Source organism: Oryzias latipes, chromosome 17, assembly GCF_053564925.1.
Source record: "Oryzias latipes strain Hd-rR chromosome 17, Olatipes_Hd-rR_3.1".
Classification (NCBI taxonomy): Eukaryota; Metazoa; Chordata; class Actinopteri; order Beloniformes; family Adrianichthyidae; genus Oryzias; species Oryzias latipes.
Window position 1 is genome coordinate 31369369 of NC_136253.1, and position 22827 is coordinate 31392195.

Here is a 22827-nt window from a genome sequence, read left to right on the forward strand (position 1 = left end):
AACACATGAACAGAGCATTTCATTCAGGAATAAAAAGTATTGTTTTGGTGAAAATTTGTAAGATATCAACACAGCTAAATAAATTGGATATAAGAATTATCTAATTTTTCACAAATTGTTTACTCTTACGGATGTGTGGTTTAAAATAAAGGTTCTTATTGTATCAGTCTGAAAACAAAGCTTTATTATCTGTTTATATATAAAATGCTGATGTTGCTGTTTCAGTTGATCACATTGATTTTTGCATCAAAAACAGGTCAGTTTTCAGCTAATAAAACAAATGCAAATACAAAGAAACGATATACATTCACATTTATTCTTTATGCACAAATATACTTAATAAAATGTTAAGAATGACGACAAAATAAGTGTTGATCCCAGGAAACCATTTGTTTACTCTTTCCTTCACCATTATTCTCTGAGCGTAGAACCTTCTTGGAGATGTTGCCTGACCACCTGGTCCAGGACTTTGCTCACACCTTTACAAGCGGTCATTGCCGCCTCAATCAGAGTGTCGAGGTGATCCTGATGCAGTCTGGCATCCATCTGGACCAGAGCGATCTGCCCTCCGCGGGGCAGAAGCGCCAAAGCCAGAGAGCTCACTCCTCCGCTCTCCTCTGCGTAGCAAAGATCGGCAAGAGAGGTTTCATCCACGAAGCCCACTGTGCAGGCGCACACATAGTCCCTCATCGGTATCCCTGCGTCGATCACTGCCAGTGTGGCGGCGTTCACACAAACGCTGTAGTTCCCCCCGTCGGACTGAAGAATCTTGAATGATGAAAACGTTCTTAAAACAATGACGAAAACAGATGCTATGAAGTAGAGCGCAGTATACTATAAATCTAAGGCCAACCTTGACATAGATGTCTATCTGGGAGCGTGGGTAGAGCTGGGTCAGCACGGCAGCTTCAAACGTTTGCTTGAGGTGAAGGCTCATTTCTGTGGACTTGCGGTCTCCGTGCGGTCTCCTCTTCCTCTCCGCCGTGCTGAAGGTGGCCATGCTGTACTGGCAGTTGATAATGGCTCTGTCATGAAGAGCCCGACTACGAGCACCTCGAATCTGAATGGGAAACAGGAAGTAAGCATAGGAGAACCATAAAAAAGGTCTGACATTTTTCACAGGGCGGCATACATCTGTCCTTTGAGTAAAACAGCTTTTTAATCCATCATCAGAGGTAAACCAGACAATAAAAACGCCAGACATGGGAGAGTTTGAGGTCAACGGCACAGATGAGCAAAAACAACATCTCAGGTTTTCCATCAGAAATATCGATGTTCTACAAGATTTAGGAAAGACTTTCAGGACAGAAAAGATAACCGTGAAACATTTTGGGTGATGTGCCTCGCATCACTCTAGTGTAAAACATTGCACAAACAGTCAAACATGGTGGTAATGGTGTCATGGTAAGGGGCTGTTATATTTGGGGCTTGGAATACTTTTGGTAAATGAATAAATTAACCAACAAATCCTCAAATTAACTTGGATTTCTCAGCAAGTCAAAGATTCAAAAGCAGTAAGTTTACCTCAGAATAGCATAACAAGTTCAAAAACTCTTGAATGCAGTTGTTAGTAAGTACTGTGTGACCGAGCCAGATAAGTAAACATTTTGTGTTACTGATACAATAAAATGCTTTGAAGGAAACGTATTATACTAAAATCATTACATTAATGTAAAATATCCCTTTAAATCTGACACATTACATAGAAATATCTTAATCCTTCATTAAACGCAGTTTGCACCGTTTCTTTGGCTGCCATGAACAGACTGGTGGTGTTGTTTTTACGTCACTTCTCCACGCGCGCGCGCCACTCACTTCATGCGGGCCGTAAACCACCGCCAGAGCTTTGGTGTTTCCTTGCTCCAGATACGCGGAACCGTCGGCCTGAGCGAACACCCCCATGCGGGCCTGGACTTTGCGCAGCTCGGTAGCTTTTCTTCCATCCAACCGGTATCCTTGATCAGACAGCAGCTCCAGACCCGCCATTTTCCCTAGCTTAACTACACGACAACACACGTGTCTACTGATGTACTACATTAACCATCATCCTCTTCGAGCAGTTACAGCAACGTCGGAAGAAAGTGTCGCAAAAAAGATTTCCATATTTATTTTACTTAGATGGTTTAGTAACAACTTCTTACTGGAAAAGTAGCCTAACGAAACATTTAGAAAGCCTTTTTTCTTATTTTATATTATTTTTAAATCTAACTGATACGTCAGAACAAAAGAAGTAGATAAATGCGGAACTACTAGTACGCGAGTCAAAACTAATTAATAAAATAAATTAAAATCAGGAGCTGAGAAATTACACACGGCATGCAGTTTTTACATTTAAGAATTCTGACTTTAATCTCACGACTCCGATTTTTAATTTAAAATTACAAGATAAAATAAGACTTTAAGCATTTTAAGTTTTAGGAATTCAGATTTATAAATATTTTCAACACAATAAACACTTCATTTAATGTCAGAGTATTGACATAATCTGATAAAGATTAATCATGATTTTAATAACTATTGTTTTTTCTTGGGAATGTCAATTTTAAAATACTGTCTTTAAATATAGAATTTTGATATTAGAGTACAGCAACATTTTCTGAAATTACTATAAGAATTCTTTAAAGGACACCTGCAGATTTTCTCATTTTCTTTTATTTTATTAATTTTTGCCCCTGACATCTTGACAAGTTTTACAGGCGCTGCAGTTTGTTTTATCTTCTGTCTGAAATCAGAACCCAAGTCAAAGTATATTTATTTTTCCAAAACATCTTGGTTTTCAAATTTTAAAAAGTAAATCCAGTGTTAATCTTTTTAAATAAAATGTTTTAGCATTTTTGTAAATTATACAGAAGATATATTTTCATTTCTGATGTTAAAAAGGATTCAATTCTATTGTCATTTATTTTTCTAGTTTAATTTTAATATTTTTGAGCGCCAATCGTTCGTGATCATTTTAAATCAGATCAACATCTTTCACTTTTTCATATTTAAAAAAAAATTTGTGTTAAAGCATTTGATAATTTACAAATATGAAGTAGACTTACCTTGTAATGCCATATTTAAAATAAGTTTTTTGTGTGTTTTTAAATTGATTACAGAGTAAAGCTTTTCACCTTTTAAAACGTGTTTAAATTGACTACATTTTGGCCTGCTTTGTTAATATTTCAGTCACACAAACTGCCTGCCAGCATTTCACTTTAAAGCTTTTATCAGATCTCAGACGACATTCCAGCCTCATCTTCCATCTCTTCATTCTGTTTGTTGCTTCATTTGTTGTCTTTTTACCTTTAGATTTGCTTTAATATCGCATTTAACATCAAAATCCTTTCCATCGATAAAGGTATGAAGATGAAGATGAAAAGATGAAGCCTAAGAAAAGGAGTACAACTCAAACCTCAAGAGTTTTAAAAATAAAATTTATTAGCATCTCTAATGTGTATAAATAAAAACATATATGAAACAATGCATATACGTATAATGCAATGAGCTCAACAATAACAAGATTATATGTGATATGACGGAGCGGTCTTTCGTTTAGCCAGTGCATCGTGAGGAAAAGTTTTTACCTTGAATTCAAGCTTTCAAACACATAACTAGAAGTTGCAAATCTACATTCTTTGATAAGAATGAAAAACTTCAGGGGCGGTAAAAGACAGGAGATGGTATATTTATTATTTTTGCCATCCTGCTTCTTGGGTTTTTTTTTTTTTGAAACATTTCTCATTGTGGATTACGTTTTCTCGTTAGAGCTAATAGTGTTGAGGTACAAAACCCAAACACTGTTCACACGGGTTGTTGCAACTTTACAAAAACACTCAATAAAAATCGCCTTTCATTCTTTTCCATTTACAGAAGTCTCACTGTTCCACACAGACTCGTAACAAAGGGTCTAAAGCAGACCTGAAACCTAGGGATTACATATTAAAAACAGTGACAAAGAAGAAAAAACAAAAAAACAATATAGCAAATGATGACGTTTACGTGGAACTAAGACCCAAAGGGATCACACAAACAAGTGAACCTTTGCTCTACAAATGCAAGGTTTGTCATTTTCTGCAGTAGCGTGCTGTGCCGGGGTGGGATGGTGGAGCGGAGAGCGAATGGAGGGGGGAGGAGTCTGAGGACGTGACTCTCTAAGGCAAAGCAAAGAAAGGAAATGGCCTCTCTTTCTTGTGTGACTCCGATTTTGTTTCCTATTTGGTCATGCTTTAAACGCCGCACGTGTTCGGACGTCTTTCAACTGACGTACAAACCACAGAAGTACCTCTGATGTGGACTTTTAGTTACACACTGCTGATGGTGGGAGGGAAGACACAAACAGCCACAGGAAGGTCAGTGGCGAGCGTAATTGGCCGCCGCTTTTCCTGAAAGTCAACGTATGTCAAACTGGGGTTAAAAAGAGACCAAAGTAAAAAAAAAAAAAAAGAAAAAAGTATGCATTCAAAAAGAAAAGAGTGATGTGTCTGCTTTAATACCCAGGTGTATGAGACAGTGAGAGGTTATGGGCACCTGAGGATTGTGTTGACCTCATTCAGCCATATGTGGCCTTCGTGGAATGAAGGGACTACGTAGATTTGAAAAAAACACCGTCTTTGCTCCATCCCAAGTCTTTTTGAAGAGTGCAAAGATCCCACTTCATTTCCCTGATATATCCACTTTCTCGCCTTCTAAAACTCCGCAAACTCCTTGGCGCACTTTTCTGTTAGAGAAACGCGGATCTCCTCCTCTTCGTAGTCGTCAAAGTTGCTGGTGTCTCCGGGACCTCTGCACTTTGGTATGAAAGGGGCTTCCACCTGCAGGAGGAGGCAGATTTAGACTTACTTCTACACAAAACCTCAAAGAACCTGCAGCACAACAGGACTTTTAATGCTTTCGCTAACGGCCCACTCTAATAAAAATTGTGTTTTTAAGCATGTTCTTGTGGTATTTTTCTGAACATGGAGGACATATATATAAAGAAAATTCGGGTTAAAATTCTATTTCTGAGTATTTCTTTATTCAAATTGTCGTGAATCAGGAGCAGATGAAAAGAATACGGTTTGAAAAAGATCTTATTTGTGAGAGAAGCTAAGCTTAACGCTGAAAGCTCTCTCAACTGTCCTGCCCACAACTCAGAGGCATATATTTAATAAACTACTGTCGCTCTTTAGAAACTATGTCCTAGAAAACAACACAGGTTTTGGACTGCTGCCTTTGCGCTGCGCCCGCCGCACAACTGATGCTGCAGGAGCTCAGATTTGTGTCTGTACCGTCCACTTTAACGGACGCACCTCTGCCGCGCAGCGTAATTCTAACCTTAACCCTTCCTCTGGGTCTGTGCGGTCAAGAAGAAAGTTCAGCACTGGCCTCACGAACTTGGGAAATTACGTGCGAATGGTCATTTTCTTTCTGGCATTTAATTGTATTCGCTGTGTAAATGAATTCAACAATTATCCCTGTTTCTGAGACTGTCAGTGATGTTTTTGACCCTTTAATTAAATCAAACAAAACACCTTCTTATTGGGCTCCATAACATTGATTTGAAGTAATTCTCTTCAACAGTCAGCTTTTTAAGCATATTTTTCCCTGAATGAATGCTTGTTTCTAGCTTTTTTTTTTTGTTTAAGATTTCTTGTTGAGTAAAAATGACTTGCTGTATAGACAGAAAATTTGACTATTTTAAGTGATTTTCTCTTTAAGATTATTTTTCTATTTTTAGGCTACTTCTTTCAGCAAAGTCAATGGTAAATGTTAATAAGGGAATTAAACCTTTAAAAAAAACATATTTTTGGGAGGATTAGGACTACCCAGCTTTAGACTCTATTATTGGTCCTGTAATATTCAATGTATGTCCTTCTAGGATGGAAAAACCAGACCTGATTGGGAACGGTTGGAAAATCAAGCTTTCTTCCCAAATACATTCAAGTCACTGCTATTTTGTACATCAGATCTTTTTAAATTTAAATGCCAGAACCCAATAGTATCTCAGTCCCTTAAAATTTGGTCCCAGATAAGAAAATATTTTAAATGGAATTTTTGTTCAGTACAAATGCCATTGACCAACAATCAAGCTTACAAATTACTGTCACATCTACTCATCCATCTATCCATCCATCTTCCTCCGCTTATCCGGGACCGGGTCGCGGGGGCAGCAGTCTAAGAGGAGATGCCCAGACTTCCCCCGCCCCAGCTACTTCCTCCAGCTCCTCTGGGGGGACCTGAGGCGTTCCCAGGCCAGCCGACAGATATAGTCTCTCCAACGTGTCCTGGGTCTTCCCCGGTGGGACATGCCCTCTCCTGGACGCCTCCAGGGGGCATCCGGACTAGATGCCCGAACCAACTCAACTGGCTCCTTTCGATGTGGAGGAGAAGCGGTTCTACTCCGATCTCTCCGCGGGTGACCGAGCTTCTCACCCTATCTCTAAGGGAGCGCCCAGCCTTCCTACGGAGGAAGCTCATTTCAGCCGCTTGTATTCAGGACCTCGTTCTTTCGGTCATGACCCATGACCCATAGCTCGACAAGATCGACTGGTAAATTGAGAGCTTTGCTTTTTGGCTCAGCTCTCTCTTCACCACAACGGACCAATACAGCGACCGCATAACTATTGATGCTGCTCCAATCCGCCTGTCAATCTCAGGCTCCGGTCTTCCCTCACTCGTGAACAAGACCCCAAGGTATTTAAGCTCCTCCACCTGGGGCAGGGACACTCCACCCACCGAGAGATGGCAAACTACCTTTCTCCGGTTGAGAACCATGGCCTCAAATTTAGCGGTGCTGACCCCCATCCCAGCCGCTTCACACTCGGCCGCAAACCGCCCCAGCGGAGGTCCCGGACTGATCAAGCCAACAGGACAATATCATCTGCAAAGAGCAGAGAGGAATTCCTGTGGCCCCCAAACCAGACCCCCCTCCGGACCCTGGCTGCACCTAGAAATTCTGTCCATAAAAACTATGAGCAGAACCAGTGATAAAGGGCAGGCCTGCCGGAGTCCAACATGCACCGGGAACAGGTCTGACTTACTGCCGGCTATGCGAACCAAACTCTTACTGCGGTCATACAGGAGTAAGTCACATGATACATTTAAACAATGGGGTTCTAAGGGGATCCACTTAGTTGCAGATTTGTTCATAAATAGGACCTTCTCTACATTTGACCAATTAAAACAAAAATATAACCTTGATAACAAAGATTTTTTTCAAATATTTGCAGATGCGTGACCTTACTAGGGCAATTTTTCCCTCCTTTCCCAGTCAACCAGAGGAAGATTTTACTCTAAGATCCATTGAAAAAGGGCTCCATAATCTTTTAAATATTGAATGTACCAGTACATTGGATCATCTGAAAGAAGCCTGGAGTTTGACAATAACACTAGTGGAAGAACAGTGGATAAGGGCTCAGCAACAAGTTCACTCCTCATCAGTGTGCAGCAGACATGGTTTAATCCAGTTCAAAATCCTTCACAGACTGCACTTGTCCAGGAAAAACTATCAAGAATGTTCTCAGGAGTGGACCCTTCATGTCAACGTTGTGGACATGTTCCTGCCTCACTGTCCCACACATTTTGGGATTGCAACAAAATTATTATTGCAGTGTTTTTTCAACCTTTTTTGAGCCACGGCACACTTTAACCTTGATAAAAATCCAGTGGCACACCAGCATCCAAAAACTTTAAAAAAAAGGAGAAACTCAAAGTCTGTATTGATCTACAGCCCCTCCGCAATCTCACATGGATTTTTGTGATAATTGTGGCAGAAAAAGCTGGAAGTTGCAGTTGTTTTTTCTAAAATATGTAATAAAAGTTAAGTTAGAAGATTTAAAAACTGTCTGATGTGTCTTCGTTGCGGTTTCAAGACGTCAAAGGAAGACTCATTGTGCGCCGAGATGCTGTCACTTAACCCAATGCCTCATAGTGCAAACAGCCGCCGAACGGCAGACAGACTCGCATCTCTGAGATTCTTGTTTTGTTCACTTTTTCCACGGTCTGATACCGGATCCCGCGGAAAGCTACACCGCTAAAGACGAGCTTTAGCTGGCTTTTTTGTTGGAACTAAGCAATTTTATGAGCAGAATCGAAACAAGGAAGTGAAGACTTTAACCACTTCTGATTGGTCAGACTGATAACGTGGTATTAAGCCTCCAAGAACGATTGGTGGAGACTGTTAAAGGGGCGGGACTTTCCTGAAAACTATGGAAGCGATTCTGTAGCATAAATAAAAAGCAAAGTCAAAACCAGAAATGCTTTTTCGTTTTCAAAATGAAGCTGCATTTTTTGACTCAAAAATAAAAGGAAAAAGCAATCCACCAAAATGCTTTTTCATTTCCTTCCTCAACACAGCTTATTCTGTCACTTAATTAAAATTAAAATGAAAATGGTATTTGACATTTCATTTCCAAGACGTTCTCTGGTAAATGTGTAGCATAATTCATTTAGAAATGTCTAATTTGACATTCAAAATGGATTAATAGAAATGCTTTTAAATTTTCAAAATGAAGCTGCTTTTTTTGACTCAAAATTAAAATGAAAAAGCAATACTTCAAAATGCTTTATCATTTTATACTTCAACCCAGCTTTTTCTGTCACTTAATTAAAATGCTAATGAAAATGGTATTTGACATTTCATTTTCAAAAAGGTCCCTGGTAAATGTGTAGCAAAATTCATTTAGAAATGTCTAATTTGACAATTAAAATGGATTAACAGAAATGCTTTTGAAATGACTCAAAATTCAAATAAAAAAGCAATATTTCAAAATGCTTTTTCATTTTATACTTAAAAACCGCTTATTCTGTGTCATAATTAAAACGAAAATGCAAAGATATTTGCATTTTCATTTTCACATCCACCCTGGGAACCTGGGTCTCAATATTCATTTAGAAAAAGCATTTCCAGCGAGGAGGCGGGTTTTCTTTTCTGTTGCTCTTTGTTTTTCTGTTGTTGTTTTTTTTATATTGTACTGTTTGTATTGTTTGCTGGAAAAAAAAGAAAAAACAAACAAACAATATCACATTAGACACAAGTGTCAATCAAAAGTAATAATAATAAGAATTTTCCTTTTTGTTTGTTTTTTAGAAAGAAATGTGCTTTACCTTTTGAAAAAAATCGCAAAGCACAAAGTGTCAATATTTTCTTCCTACCAGAATAAAATACACATTATTTTGCTAAAATTTTGGTTTTATCTTTGTAACTAAAGCAGATTGTTATTTAAAAAATATATTAATTACATGTCTATACAGGATGCTAAAGTCCAGATTTCTCTTGCAGAAATCTCCCTAAATGTAAAGCTTGTGGGTTTCTTTCCTTCTAACTCATCCATCTACCTCCATGAGGGTTGCATTTCCTAAACATAGAGTTTGTTTAGCTTTCATTAGAAAAGAGAAAAAGAGAAAATAAGGTATATTTGTGTACAAAACAACACGCTTGACTGGTGAGTAGCAAAAGACTGGCTGGGAGTTCTGCTTTAAAAACGTTATCACACGTATTACAATCCTTTAAATCACTTCATGCTCCTCTACTGACAGCAGAAAAATCCACAAAAGTCACTGAAATATTTTCCTACATGGACGTTGAACTGCTGTTCAACAGAAACATCTGGTAATACAAACTAAATCAAGTGAAGTTCACATCAAGCAGCTCAACCTTTAGAGTCAGACAGTAACAGAACTGTCAGTGGGACCTCCACACCTGCAGCAGGTACTTTGTTCTGCTCGTCTGAAGTTTGGAGGAGGATTTCTCCAGATCACATCTTGCAGCTCCTTTCAAAGATGTCGACAGGATTTAGATCGGAGCTCATAAAAAGGCTCTTGACAGAAGTACGGTGTTTTTCTTTAGCCGTTGGGGTCAACATCCTGAAGGACCCCTCATCACCTGTGACCCACACCAGGTAGAGCATTTCAGTGCCGATGGATTTACGGTTTCACAGAACCCTGAAGATTCAACACACTCTGATGACCAACGAAGCGTTTATTAAGGATTCTGTCCAACAGCTTTTCAATAGAGTCTTCTTATTTTATTTTATGCCGCTTTCTGTGACTTTTTCTTTGGTAAACAGACACTAGGCCTGCACAATATACCGCAAATTTATCGTTATCGCGACATCAAGCTGTGCGATATCGCAAAAGACAGCGAAAATTGCCATAAATGGTTACCTTAAAGGTCCTAAAACAATCTTAAAACAATCTTATAGCAGTATTTAACAAATCCCTTTATGTATTTGACCAATCGGATGGAGCCCTTTTATGTTAGATGTTCGTCTCCTATGTCGACCAGGGTCATTTGGAGTATAATTTTTAAACTGTTGAAATGAAATGGGAGTGATGTTTTTGGTTGTTTTGCTCTTTGTTTTCATACCGCATATTATATCGTTATCGCAATATTAATCACCAATATCGCATATCGTGGGTTTTCCTCATATCGTGCAGCCCTAACAGACACCAACCAATTAATCCACACATTTATCTCAATTTATATTATTTTTAATCTAACTGAGAAATAAATAAATGCAACACCAAAAAAATAATAAAAATAAAAGCTTAAAATATCATTAAAGACCAACTTTCATCTCCATAAAATCAAATCAATTACTTCAGTTAAAAAAAAAAAAAAAAAGATCTTTTCTATCATGTATGACGTCCTTACAGTAAATGCTTATAGGAGGAGACATTATGGAACCAGTTTTAAGCAGAACTTGCGATAAGAAATCCATATTTTATCCAGTAAACAAATCCCAGTTTTAAAAACACTAAGAAATAAAAGTAGAGGAATATCATTTGGACATTAAAGAAATCACCCGATGGATGAGAGTCAACTCAATCTGAGCTGAACCTGCAGTTTCATTAAGACAAACAACCACATTTTCCTTTTTATCTGTGCAGGATTTCAAAACAAAATGTAAGACTGTAAAAATGTACATTTCCCTCCAATCAATCCTCCAAAAAGCAAATCCGCTTTTAGGAAGATAAATACGACAGCAGTGTTGTTTTGGGTTGTTTCACCTTTCGCTCGTAGATTGCGATCCAGTCCGTCGTGGCGAACCATTTGTGGCCTTTGATGTCATTGACTCCGTTCTTCAGGTTGCCGTAACGTTTGGTCAGGTCCACCTGCAGCAAGTTTCTCAACAGGTCTTTCAAATCCGAGCTGAAGTGGGAGGGAAATCGCACCTGAAGACGGAAGAACAGAAAGGAAAAGCTGCATTGAGGTTTCTCTTCTGCATCAGTAAAACGTCTCCTCATCTAAAGGCTTTCTTACCTTCCCAGACACAATCTTTTCATAAATCTGAATAGGCTGATCTGCGAAGAAAGGAGGATAACCAGCTGCCATTTCATAGATGAGGACGCCCAGAGCCCACCAGTCCACCGCTTTGTTATAGCCCTGAAACGCGGACGCCAAAAGTCACTGCGCTGTTTTATCCCCCCTGATCAGCAAAAGCATTTCCTCTCTGTGAGTGTTGCACACTAACGCAGCAAAACAGAGCACATAATCATGCATTCCATACAATATTTAAAGATTGATCACAAAGTATAGCAATTAAACCTCATTTGATAAATGAGTCCTTTTGATTGGTGCATTTTCTATCATTAAAAAAAATCAACAGGTATTAAAAATGGTTTATAGACATTTTTGAACAAAACTATGACCCAACAAAAATCTGACAGATGGACACTTGGACTTGAGTCCCAATAATGCAGAGTATTGAGGTCTGGGACTTGTAAACAATGTTTCTTTTGTATATTTTCTCTCCAGGTGTAAAAACAAAACCCTTTGCTGTGAGGATGTAGAAACACCAACCGCCTGTTATCGTGTTCACACAAGCCGTTTAAAATTTAATGACAATGAATGTTTCATTTAACTATATGCTTTAAGACTTGGAATTTAATGCGAACACTTGGCTTTGATTTTGAAAAAAACTTTAAAACAAGACATAAAACAAAAACAAACAACTTTCAGATCACAATATTTCCACATGTGACAGAACTAAACTATTGAAATTCATTTTGATTTAAAAAATGAATTTTCTAGGGTGGCATTTCTATTGTAAAGACACATTTATAGGCTTCTGGAATGAGAAGTTCATCTTTATTAAAACCATCACATCATTTACTGGGAAAACATTTGTCAAACCTCAGATTCCAACCTCCTGATTCCTAGGAGATTCTGATTGTTTTCTCCCATAAAACTACAGCAGATAAAAAGTTCTGAACATTTAACTGCAGGTCAGATTTATAGAAATACAACATACTTAGTTTTTGGTTTTTAACTGAAAAGCTGGGTTTTTGAGAAGGACTTGGTTTTAAAAGAAAATAACTCGGTCAAACCTCACTTAAAAAAATGTTTTAAAAAAAATCTGTTAGAGTTTTTCTTTATTTAAAGTTTCTTTTAATAGTTTTGCTGCAAATCCAGATTTTTTTTATTCAAAGAAAAATCCTAAATGTGTCCAAGTTAATTCATTGGGCAGCTTTTCATAACAAAAAAGTTGTTTTTTTACTACAAATTTGAATTATGAGTTAAAATTGTGTGAAATCTTGTTAAATCAGAAATTCAGCGACTTCTGTATTTTGGTGAATATTCACAAACGTAACACAAGACAGGAGAAGAAAGTCGTACTCACTCAACAATAAGACAACGTTGCCGTTTGGTTTCACATTAAAGCAAAAAGGCATTTGAGCACCAGAGCAATAAAAGCAGTACTTGCTTTGCTGAGAATGATTTCAGGGGCCAGGTACTCCGGTGTTCCGCACAACGTCCAGGTTCTCCCTTTTACTCGCTTGGCAAATCCAAAGTCTGTCACCTGGAAAAAAGGAGGGGCAAACTGTCGTCTGTGTGGCGGGAAAAGAGGAGCCAGGTGACAAATAAAAAGAAATCCGAGCGTTGAGGTTCACCTGGATGTAGCCGTGATGGTCGATGAGAAGATTCTCAGGTTTTAGGTCTCTGTAAATGAGATCTAGCGAGTGTAGGTATTCAAATGTCAGCACTATCTGAGCAGCGTAGAATCTTGCATGTGGTTCACTGTAAAGGAAAAGAAGAAACGTTACAGACACTTCAGGCCAAACAGATTAAAAATCAAAGGAAATAATTAGAAGAAAACTAAGATGCTCGGGTATTACTACGGCCCCTCCCTCCTCTGCTCACCACCAACATGAAGGGCACTTCAAGCGCTTTTATAATATGCAAGAAAGTTTCTTTGTGTACGACCGCCATCATCATGAGCACTGTCGCTACCCGATCCGTCCATGCATGCGCAAAAATTACATCACTTTTGCTAAAGCGTTTTATGGTCAGAGTTTAACAATAATAACCTCTTAAAATGTTTATTTAAAACGTTTATTCTGTATTCATGTTTATTTTTAATGTTGCCAAAATTCGAAAGAAGAAAAAAAAAAGTGTTAGACATCAGGGCTGCACAATCCCACAAAGGACTTCAGGTAGACTACGAATGTTTTCTTCTTCTTCTGTTTTTTGTTTGACAGCAGCGTACGCCCCAAGTAAAGGGGAACCAGCACCACCTACTGACACTTTATTGATGCTGGTAATGTGGACACGTTACAAAAAGTAAAAAGGATCAAACAGAGAGAATGACTCCAAGGCGGTCTTTCTATCACGCATCTTTGAGATTTTAATCGTCTGTGATGACAACACGATATGGTTCTACAGTGTTGCATTTAGGCGACATTCTTTTATTTTTCGGAGCTGCAATCCAGTCGGGGGAAACTGTCCGTTGTTAGGGAAAAACATAAATTCTTGTGATCACAGAGTTATCTGCTGTTTAAACAGCTCTGACTGTCGTCAAGGAAGCAGAGCTGTCGTGAAATGTACGAAAATCATGGGAGTAAATCTAAATTAAACTGATTAACTGTTTGTCATGAGGAGGAAGTGACGTAAATTGTGCGTGGACGGTTCGGGTAACTGTTACAGGTGGGTAGCGACAAGTGCGTCTTTAGCGAGGTTTCAGCAACTTACGAGCCCGAGAGATCAATTTGGTTGGACAACAGGTTGCTTTTTGAATCACAATCCCGTGCTGCTTTACTGGTGACGGCTTAAGTCATATTTTGTCTCTGACTGTACTTACCTTTATTGTATTTGCTTGATAAAACTTCAGGGAAATATTTATTCATTTTCATTTGACCTTAAAAGATACGCTACAGCGCCAAGGAACTCTCTGCATTTTTAGATTTTGTTTCAACTTATTCCAAAGATAAGTCATTTCATTTGTGCTTTTTCACTTTTTTCAAACTATAAAAAATTAAAAGTAACTGTCTATTAAACTTTAAAAAGATGCTGCTGAGCCTGTTGCTCGCTGCACTGATATTTACTTGTTTTTTAAATAATCAAAGTTTACTGTTGGCATTTGTTTTATTCCAAATTATGATGCAAACATGAATATTGGCTCCAAATATCGATTATCGGCCTTAATAACAACTAATAATCTGTATGGGTCCTGGAACAAATAAATAAAAATGCACATCGGTGGATCTCTATCCGGGAGTGGTAAAAACAAAAAGAGGACCCTCACCTGAACCTCCCAATTCGTCTTAGGTGTGAGAACATCTCCCCTCCTGGAACGTATTCCATTACCATGTACAAATTGGAGTTGTCCTAAAAAGAAGATTAAAATTAGAAACATTTTATTAATGTAAAAATGATTTTATCTGTATATCTGGGTTTTATTTTTAAAGGTTAACCACACCGTACCTTAAACGCGTACTCAAGTCTGACGAGGAACGGAAAGCTCACAGCTTGTAATATCCTTTTTTCATTTAATGTGTGTTCTATTTGCTTGAGTTTCACCACCTGAAAGAAAAATAGATTGAATAGAAGTATTTACTTAAATTGTTGTACTGCTTTAACACCAACGCATTCATAAAAATGTGAATGAAATAATCATCGATCAAAAACAGCCACCGACCTTCTGCTTGTCCAGTATTTTCATGGCAAAGTATTGCTCTGAGCTTTTGTGTTTGACCAGCATAACTCTCCCGAAGGAGCCTGTGCCCAGAGTCTTTATTCTGTCAAAGTCTTCTAGACACGTTGTGCTCTGTGAAGAACACACCACAGAACATGAGAACACACAGAAACGACCAATGAGAAGCAGCGATCAACCTCTCACCAGACTGACCTGTGGTGGGCATTCCCATTTACGTAAGAAATCTTCTTTGGCTTTGGCAAGAAACTCTTTGACTGAAAATGGGGAAAAAAAAAAAAAAAAAAAAGACAGACACAGTGAGTATACACACACTGTTGGCTACAAATAAATAAGATTTGGGGGGTTTTGGTTAAACAGGCAAAAAGACCAAACACTATCAGAGGAGAAGGGACAGTCGGGAAGAACAGTTGGGAACAAAAACCAACGGTGTGAATGGGAGTCAACTCTCATCTGGATATTTTTATGCAAAAAAAGAAAAAGTCTTTGTTTTAGGTTTGTCTAAAGAGAGGGCAAAACACAGACAACATACAGGCAAATTAGTGATGCATGCCAAGAAACTCAGCACGGGTTCTGTTATTTAGTAGCCTTATTCAAAAAGGGTGAAAAGAAACACACCGTGAAAAAAATCCTCTCTCTGAGCATCTTGTGCATCACCAACACAGTTTGTGGGAAGGCTATTAAACACAGATTAAAATGGTGGGCAAAGACAAACCAATATGAATGGGAAACACGGCAAACCGCAGATATCCAGATCGAGAGAGTGCAAACAACAAAAAAAACAAAAACACCACTTATTATCAAAGCACGCCGAGCAGATTTCACTAATGCCATTGAGCCACTTTTGTTCTGCGTTTTTTTTTTTTCTCATCCGTCTGAGGGGCCGGCATACCAAAGGTGTCTATTGATCACCAAGGTTACGCAGGAACAATCACCCACGTGGATGGGATGATAGAAGAGAGCACAGAGAGAAAGACAAGAGTTCATGTGCAGGAAATACATCACCACAACAAGCATGAAGCATCTGACAACACGGGCGAGAACCAGCAGAAGGTTTCTAGCAGGAATTTAAAAAGATAAAGTGTGGAAGTTGAAAAACTGGCGTGTCTTGTTACAGAAACCTAAGACATGCATATCAGATCAGATTGAAGAGATAAATTCTGCAAAACACATATGTAAAACCACACATCCTGTCAGACCTGTAAAACGTTTTCGTCCACTCTTTTACCAACAACACATGCAATGTTGCAATGAAAAAAATGAAATGAGGATAAATAAAATATGTAAAACATTGAAAACAGTCATCCCTCGTTTATCGCAGGAGTTATGCTCTAAAAACACCCACGAGAGGTCAAATCCACAAAGTAGTCAACTTTATTTTTTAGCTATAATTCTAGATGTTTTAAGGCTATAAACCCCCATTGTAGAAAAATGAATCCAGTATTAAAGAAAGAAACTAAAGATCTGCTAGAGATTGGAGATTTTTGCAAATCTTGCAAGCTGAACGCATTCTGTATAGAAGAAACATCACAGAGATTGATTGATAATCGTCTACAGCCAATCAGGATACAATGTGCTGTAAAAAGAAAAAGAATGCAAAATTGCACTAAAAAGCTGGAAAAAAAACAGCGAGACCACGAAAAATGAACCGCGATATATAGCGAGGGACCACTGTGCAGATTTTAAAAACGATAAACATGAACGTAGACGATTATCTACTCTCTGACAGGAAACAGCACTTCTTAATATGTGTCAAGCTTTTGACCAATTCAAGTGACAGGAATGAGGGAACGTGATTCTCACGTCACAATTTAAAATCCATAGGTAGTTTAAAATATTGCTGACATTTTTTAAAAGCAAATAAACATATTTCATCTATAGGAACCGGGGGGTGACATCAGTGTAACAGAAAAACACACCAAAAAATATGTTCAGTGGTCCGCTTGGTCTTTTATTTTTAAGGAAAAGTGGGTCTGGGTTCTTCTGGGTTAAAAGAAAAAGTAAATTGTTTAATGAGTTTTGTTTACTTTTCCTGTCAAACCAGAAAAACACAGAAACACGGGTACTGTGAAAGGCCATCGGTGTCATGGCGGCACAAGTTAAACCTTGCTGTCCATCCGTGACTGCGCTGATGATCTAACTGTTGCAGCCACTGACCTTAGTGTACAGTAAACACCAGGCGCTGTAGGTTACCTGGTTGTTTGTCGGGAGCAGCTACGCTAGAAACAAATCTGCCAGTCAGGGCACCGTGTCATCTTAAAACAGGTTTAACAGTTAGCCGCCGCACAAGATACGGGGATCACAGGTGCGTTTAAAAGAAAAAGAGTCCCGATTCCATCACTAATCTGATCATCTCTGTCTCCGGAGAGGCTGCTGGTTGGATTCTTGGTTCAAGCATTTTAAGCAGAGTCACAGCAAAACCTTGATCTTTTATCAAAAATATGAAGAAGAAGAAAAAAATCTGTGAAAAAGAAGAGGTGCTTTCCATCGTATTCGTACGTTTGTGGTCATCAGAAAACACAATAAATCTCAACAACTTTCACGGTTTACGACCAGGTATGAGGAAACAGTTCTGATTTACTACTGTGGTGTTCAATGATGATCAGCTGCACACATCAGACTATATGAGCGTAAAGTAACACTGGCCCAGGTCCAGTTACGTCAAACCTTTCAAAGCTTGTAATACCCCCTTATCCTCTGACGAAGGTCCGATGACAAGCTGCTCCAGTCAATGACAAGCCGAGTGTGAGAAGTGAGCCCTGATGGACCTTCACCACGGCAAGATTAGAGAAGAGCTTCAACACAAACACAAGTGGGGGGGGGGTTCGATGGTGTTGGGTTTTTGTTTTTCTTCTTCTTAAGCGTGTGCACACATCTGCCACAAAGGCAGTAGTAAGCCCCCGTTTTATGAATGGAAAGAAGGGATTTGTCATTTCTTCACCATATTTGGTCATGGCGCTGTACAGAGGGAATGTTTTGTTTATGCGCCTAAGAATAAAACGTGGCACTGAAGCCAGAGGGGGGGGGGGGGGGGGGGGCAGTTGCTCACCGACTTCAAAGTGAACCGCAACGCCCGTTTACTCCAATTAGTCACGGCTCTTGGGCTTCATTTAAAGTTAAGTTTTACTGGAGATTCGAGATCCAAATTTCTGTTCAACAGCTGGCTCTGTGCTGATGATGATGATGATGATGGTGGCGGTGAGCCCGCAGCCAAAAGGCACAGCGAAAGCCACATCCCCCTGCTGTCAGGCAGAGACAGAAGCCCGGGATGACACAACGCGAAGGTGATGATGCCTTCAATGTAAACACGGCCAACCAAACGGCCTCAGGCCGGACACAGGAAATGACCGCACGCCGGGGCTAACGGTCTCGGCCCTAAATAGCTTCCAAGGGGGAACGAGGGGCCTTATGAGGGCTAATCCCCCCCCTTCAAAGCTAAAGTTAGCAAGCTAGCTCCTCTCCAGATTTCGTTACCGACTAGCAGCCAACACAAACTTTCAATTATAACATTTTGGGTATTCATTAAGATTCATATCTTTCGGGAGCGTCTTTTTTTAGCAGCGTGTTTTTTACTTCGTCTCTCTGCTTCTCTCTTCCCCACTCCCGGGATGCAAGACAGCAACACAGTCTCGGGGTTTCCAACAACTTACTAATTCTTTAAATACTGTGATTTCAATAATGTGCAAAAAAACAACAACATTTTTTTTCACGCCATGAGAAGGGACGGGTTCGCGCAGAGATGGCAGATAACGGAGGAATGAAGTCGGGTTAGCGGCCGGCCCTCACCGCCTCTACAGCGGTTTCCAGCAAACGAGCGCGTCGCCGCTGTAAAAAAAGTGTCACCGGCGTCTCTGATGGTGGATGCTAGCGGAACACGGCGGCCCGCTCCCGGCGCACACTCACCGCTCTCCAGCTCGTTGCCCTTCTTGGCTGTGGCGGCGTTCCCCATGGTGTGGAAGACACGGCGGCCGCTCCGACTTAGAGGAGGAGATGGCGGCGGCGACGGCGGTGCAGGCTAGCTAACCTCCCTTCCACTTGATGATTCGGAGGTCTTGGCGTTTCCTCCGGTGAAACGGACAAACCACTCTCGCTTTCTACTGGAAATGAGGGGAGGTGATGTCTGGAGTCCCTTCCGGCGGTCCCCGCGCGCGCCCTCTCCCGCTCCTCCTTCCCCGTGAACGGTTTCCGCTGCTGCTACTCGGCTGCTGCCTGCTCGGCTGGCATGGAGCTAGCGGTCACTGGTGTTTGTGTGACTAAGCTGCTCCCCGGCCCTCAGCTGCCTTCACGGTGGGCTCGGATTGGCTCCACGAGTCGGTGACAAGATGCTAATCCGGGCTTGCTTCCGCATTTTTAGACTCGTACTTTGCAGTTGCTTTACTTTTATTTGAGACATTTTATTAAGAATCCAACTTCAATCTGGAATTTCATACCAAATTACATTTTCTCCAAATTAGGTGGCATAAACTTTCTTTTATTCTGTAACTATAATGTACAAAAGATCCCAATTAAGCTTTCTTGCTTCCATAAACAAATGTTACTTTCCTTGTCACTTATTTACAAACACCATTGTTTTCCACATAGATACGACATATGGAACAATAAAGACATTACATATAGACCTAAATCTTTATTTTATCCATCATGGTTTAATCAAAACATCCTTTTGGTCCATCAGCTGTTTAATTCAAACGGATCTTTGATGTCACATGAAGAATTCTGCTTCAATTATTCCATCAAAATACCAAAAACTGAGTTTAACATTGTTTTGACAGCAATTCTTAAATCTATTACTATGTTATTCAAAAGCTCATCATTGCAGAGTCCAACTTTATTACCAATTGATTCAACTAAAATAGAAATAGGCCAAATTTGTTTTTCTTCTTCACGTAACACAAATCACCGTATACGCTCACTCTTCCAGAAGGATGTTGTTTCCATTCCCTACGTAGTTTCTTTTTGGAATAATTTAGTTTGTCATTTAGAATGGAAAAAGATCTGGAAAGCGAAATACTTTTTAACCAATAAAGTGAAAGAAATCTCATTCAAACTGATCCAAAAATTCTATCCATCCAAACTATATCTGCAAAGGTTCAAAGAAAATATTGATGTTGCCTGCTCTTTCTGTCAAGAACACCCTGAAGATGTTGTACATTTATTTTGGTCATGTCTCTTTTCCACCACTCTCTGGTCTAAAGTTTGTCATTTCATTTCCGCCCACATTGACCGTGACTTTCGCCTGTACTTAGAAAATGTTATGTTTGGCCTCACCCACTGTCCATCTCATAAAAAAGAACAATTGTACATCATTAACCTTTTGTTGTTTTTATGCAAATGGCACATTCATAAATCAAAAGTTACGAATCATACCCCTCATTTCTCAAACTTTATCAATGAGTTCAAACAATACATTAACACAATAAGAAACTCTGACAATTAGAAAGCCATCAAAACATTTGGTCTGTGTGTCAGTTCCAATATATCTGCGTAAAATGAAACAATAACCCCCTGGCTTGTTCTTTCGTTGTTGCTGTTTAACATTGTTTTGTATTGAATTGTTACATTCAATAAAGTTCGAAAAAAAACAAACAAAAAAAACCCCTTTTATTTGGTAAAAGGTCTTTAAATCATCGCAAAATGCATGTTTAGAAGGAGAAAATAAAAGCATTTATCAAAGCAAATGACAACCTTAACGTATTTCCAACTTTATTTTATTCAAATTAATTCGTAAAGGCCCATTTAAGTAAAAAAAAAAAGTATTATTCTGACAAGAAATCTAAAGGAAGTTGTTTTTTAAAATGTATAACTTCCGTCTATTCTAGGGTCCCAAATAAATAAAGAAACCTACTTCAGGGACATGTCAACAATCTATTCTGTTTATTGTTTTTACACTGCTGCTTTTAACACAGTTAACCTTAAACTTATCTTTATATAAATATCCCCTCTGACTCCCCAGTTTGAATACTTTTTTATCTTTTTCCCTTAAAAAAAAAGCTATGTTGTTTCTACTTGTTTTTCTGAAACGCTATACCTTGCTTCTTGGTTCATTTTTTTATTTTTTTTTTCCATATATTATTTGTTATGAATGAATTCTCTTTAAGGTGTTATACCATGCTATTCTGAAGTCTTTTATAGTTAATATCCACGGATATGATAATATTGTAACGACCCAGCCGGATATATTACCTTTAGCGCACAAATGAATCATTTTTTTAAATTGGAAGGGGCTGTTCTCACTGGTCTATTTCAGTTTGTGAGAACCCACTCGTTTTCATGGATTGAAAGGGGACGCAGGTTTTTAGAGGGATGCTCAGAGATGCGTGAATGGATCAAAATACCACTTTGGGATATTTGTATAAAACTCACAAAGATGATCCAGTGATTTTCCTGACCTTTTTTTTTTACCACCAAATATCATATTATTAGAAATGAGCATTATAATACACATAAAAGCTCAAAAAATTGATTTTGCATGGTAAAGGTCCTTTGAAACCCGCTCAGAAGTGTTTTCAATTAGAAGATCCACTCCAATGAAAATTGTGTTTTCTGTGTTTTTAACATGTTCTTCTGGCATTCAAAGACTTAAAATTGCAGTTCAGAGTATTTCTTTCTCCAAATTGTTGTGAATCAGGAGCAGACAAAAAAATGCCTTTAAAAAGCTTGTAGCAGTGATGTGAGTGCTACAATTGGTGGGCCACAAGCTCCCTGCTCCGCTGCATTCTGATGCATCTACTCTCAGACAAATAGATCCACATGCGTCCTCATTTACCTCGTCCGAGCTGCCATCTGGCTCAGGACTGTACAGCTGGATAGGTCCATTTGCTCGCCATTTTTGTTGCATGACCCCAATGTCAGTTTGGGGTTATGCGGGGCTGTAAGCTAGCGGAAGAACGCGTAAAAACAGACAGATGATAGTAAATGGGGGCAGGCTTACTCCACACCAGCAACCCCGCCCACAATATAGAGGCTAAATTCTAATGAACTTCTGCCGCTCGGCTAAAACTGTGACCTACAAAACAACACAGGTGTTTTGATTTTGGCTAAAAATGGCATAATCATAATAAAAAAGACCCCTGGCAATGCTTTTAGAATACCGATAGATTAAAAGATGACTGGAGTGGGACTTTAAGAACTATAAAATCAAAAATTAAAAATGACAACAAAAAATTACAAAAGGCAATAAATATGTTCAAGTCAAATTGAAAAAAAGACAAATGGATAAAAGAAAAAAAGATGAATGAAGAAATTACCATGGACCAACACACTTTTGTTTTTCAGCCCACTGAATGTAATATATATTCATGCATTCTATATAATATTTTACTTTACTGGTGTTTTTAAGGAATTCTAACGCTTTTCTGTTTTTACTGTCCATCACTGAACACTTGTTGTTAAATAAAAAAATTAATAACTGTTGCCAGGATTTTACAGGATCTTTTTTACGGAGTGGATCATTTAGAAAAGAAAAAATAAATATGTGGTTGGAAGAGCAGCTCTTTTAAACTTCAATGAAATTTCTTTTTTTGTTGTCATCCACAGAATTGAATAAACTTTATGTTTGCATCATGTTCTGCAGGCTGTCCTTTACCAGGTTTTCTATTCATTACTTCCACTTAATCTTCTTTGTTTTAGGGTCAAATTTGCTCTCCAATCAGTTTTCTGTCAATTTCAGTTAAAGTAACATGAACAACTCTAATCAATAAACATTATGAAACAACAACTTATGGAAGTTTTAACAAACTTCTAATGTCCTTGGGAAATGCTAACACACAGGTAGACTTCAAATACCAAAAAATGTTCCTTTTTCTGAGCTTGTTTGCCCCCAAAAAACACTCATTTGGATATTTTTTAAACAAATTCTTTAGCAAATGAGCCCCCTGACAATGGATCTGGGAATCCATTATGGTTGGGCTGAGTTATGATTTACAAGCTGTCA

The 22827-nt window shown here is 38.8% G+C and overlaps 2 protein-coding genes across 2 annotated transcripts; both read right to left on the reverse strand.

Moving 5' to 3' along the window:
• Positions 1-152: 152 nt before the first annotated feature.
• exosc4 (exosome component 4) lies at positions 153-2046 on the reverse strand. The gene is made up of 3 exons (XM_004079380.5): positions 1816-2046; positions 854-1060; positions 153-768 (listed from the first exon to the last, which is right to left on the reverse strand). The coding sequence occupies exons 1-3, from the start codon at positions 1984-1986 to the stop codon at positions 412-414; spliced, it is 735 nt and encodes a 244-aa protein (XP_004079428.1). The 5' UTR covers positions 1987-2046; the 3' UTR covers positions 153-411.
• A 1351-nt stretch (positions 2047-3397) lies between these two features.
• Positions 3398-19218, reverse strand: prkacbb (protein kinase, cAMP-dependent, catalytic, beta b). The gene is made up of 10 exons (XM_004079381.5): positions 18798-19218; positions 15090-15151; positions 14880-15008; positions 14666-14764; positions 14487-14569; positions 12856-12982; positions 12669-12764; positions 11225-11347; positions 10972-11136; positions 3398-4793 (listed from the first exon to the last, which is right to left on the reverse strand). Exons 1-10 carry the CDS (start codon positions 18841-18843, stop codon positions 4668-4670), a joined length of 1056 nt encoding a protein of 351 aa, XP_004079429.1. The 5' UTR covers positions 18844-19218; the 3' UTR covers positions 3398-4667.
• Between the last annotated feature and the right edge of the window lie 3609 nt (positions 19219-22827).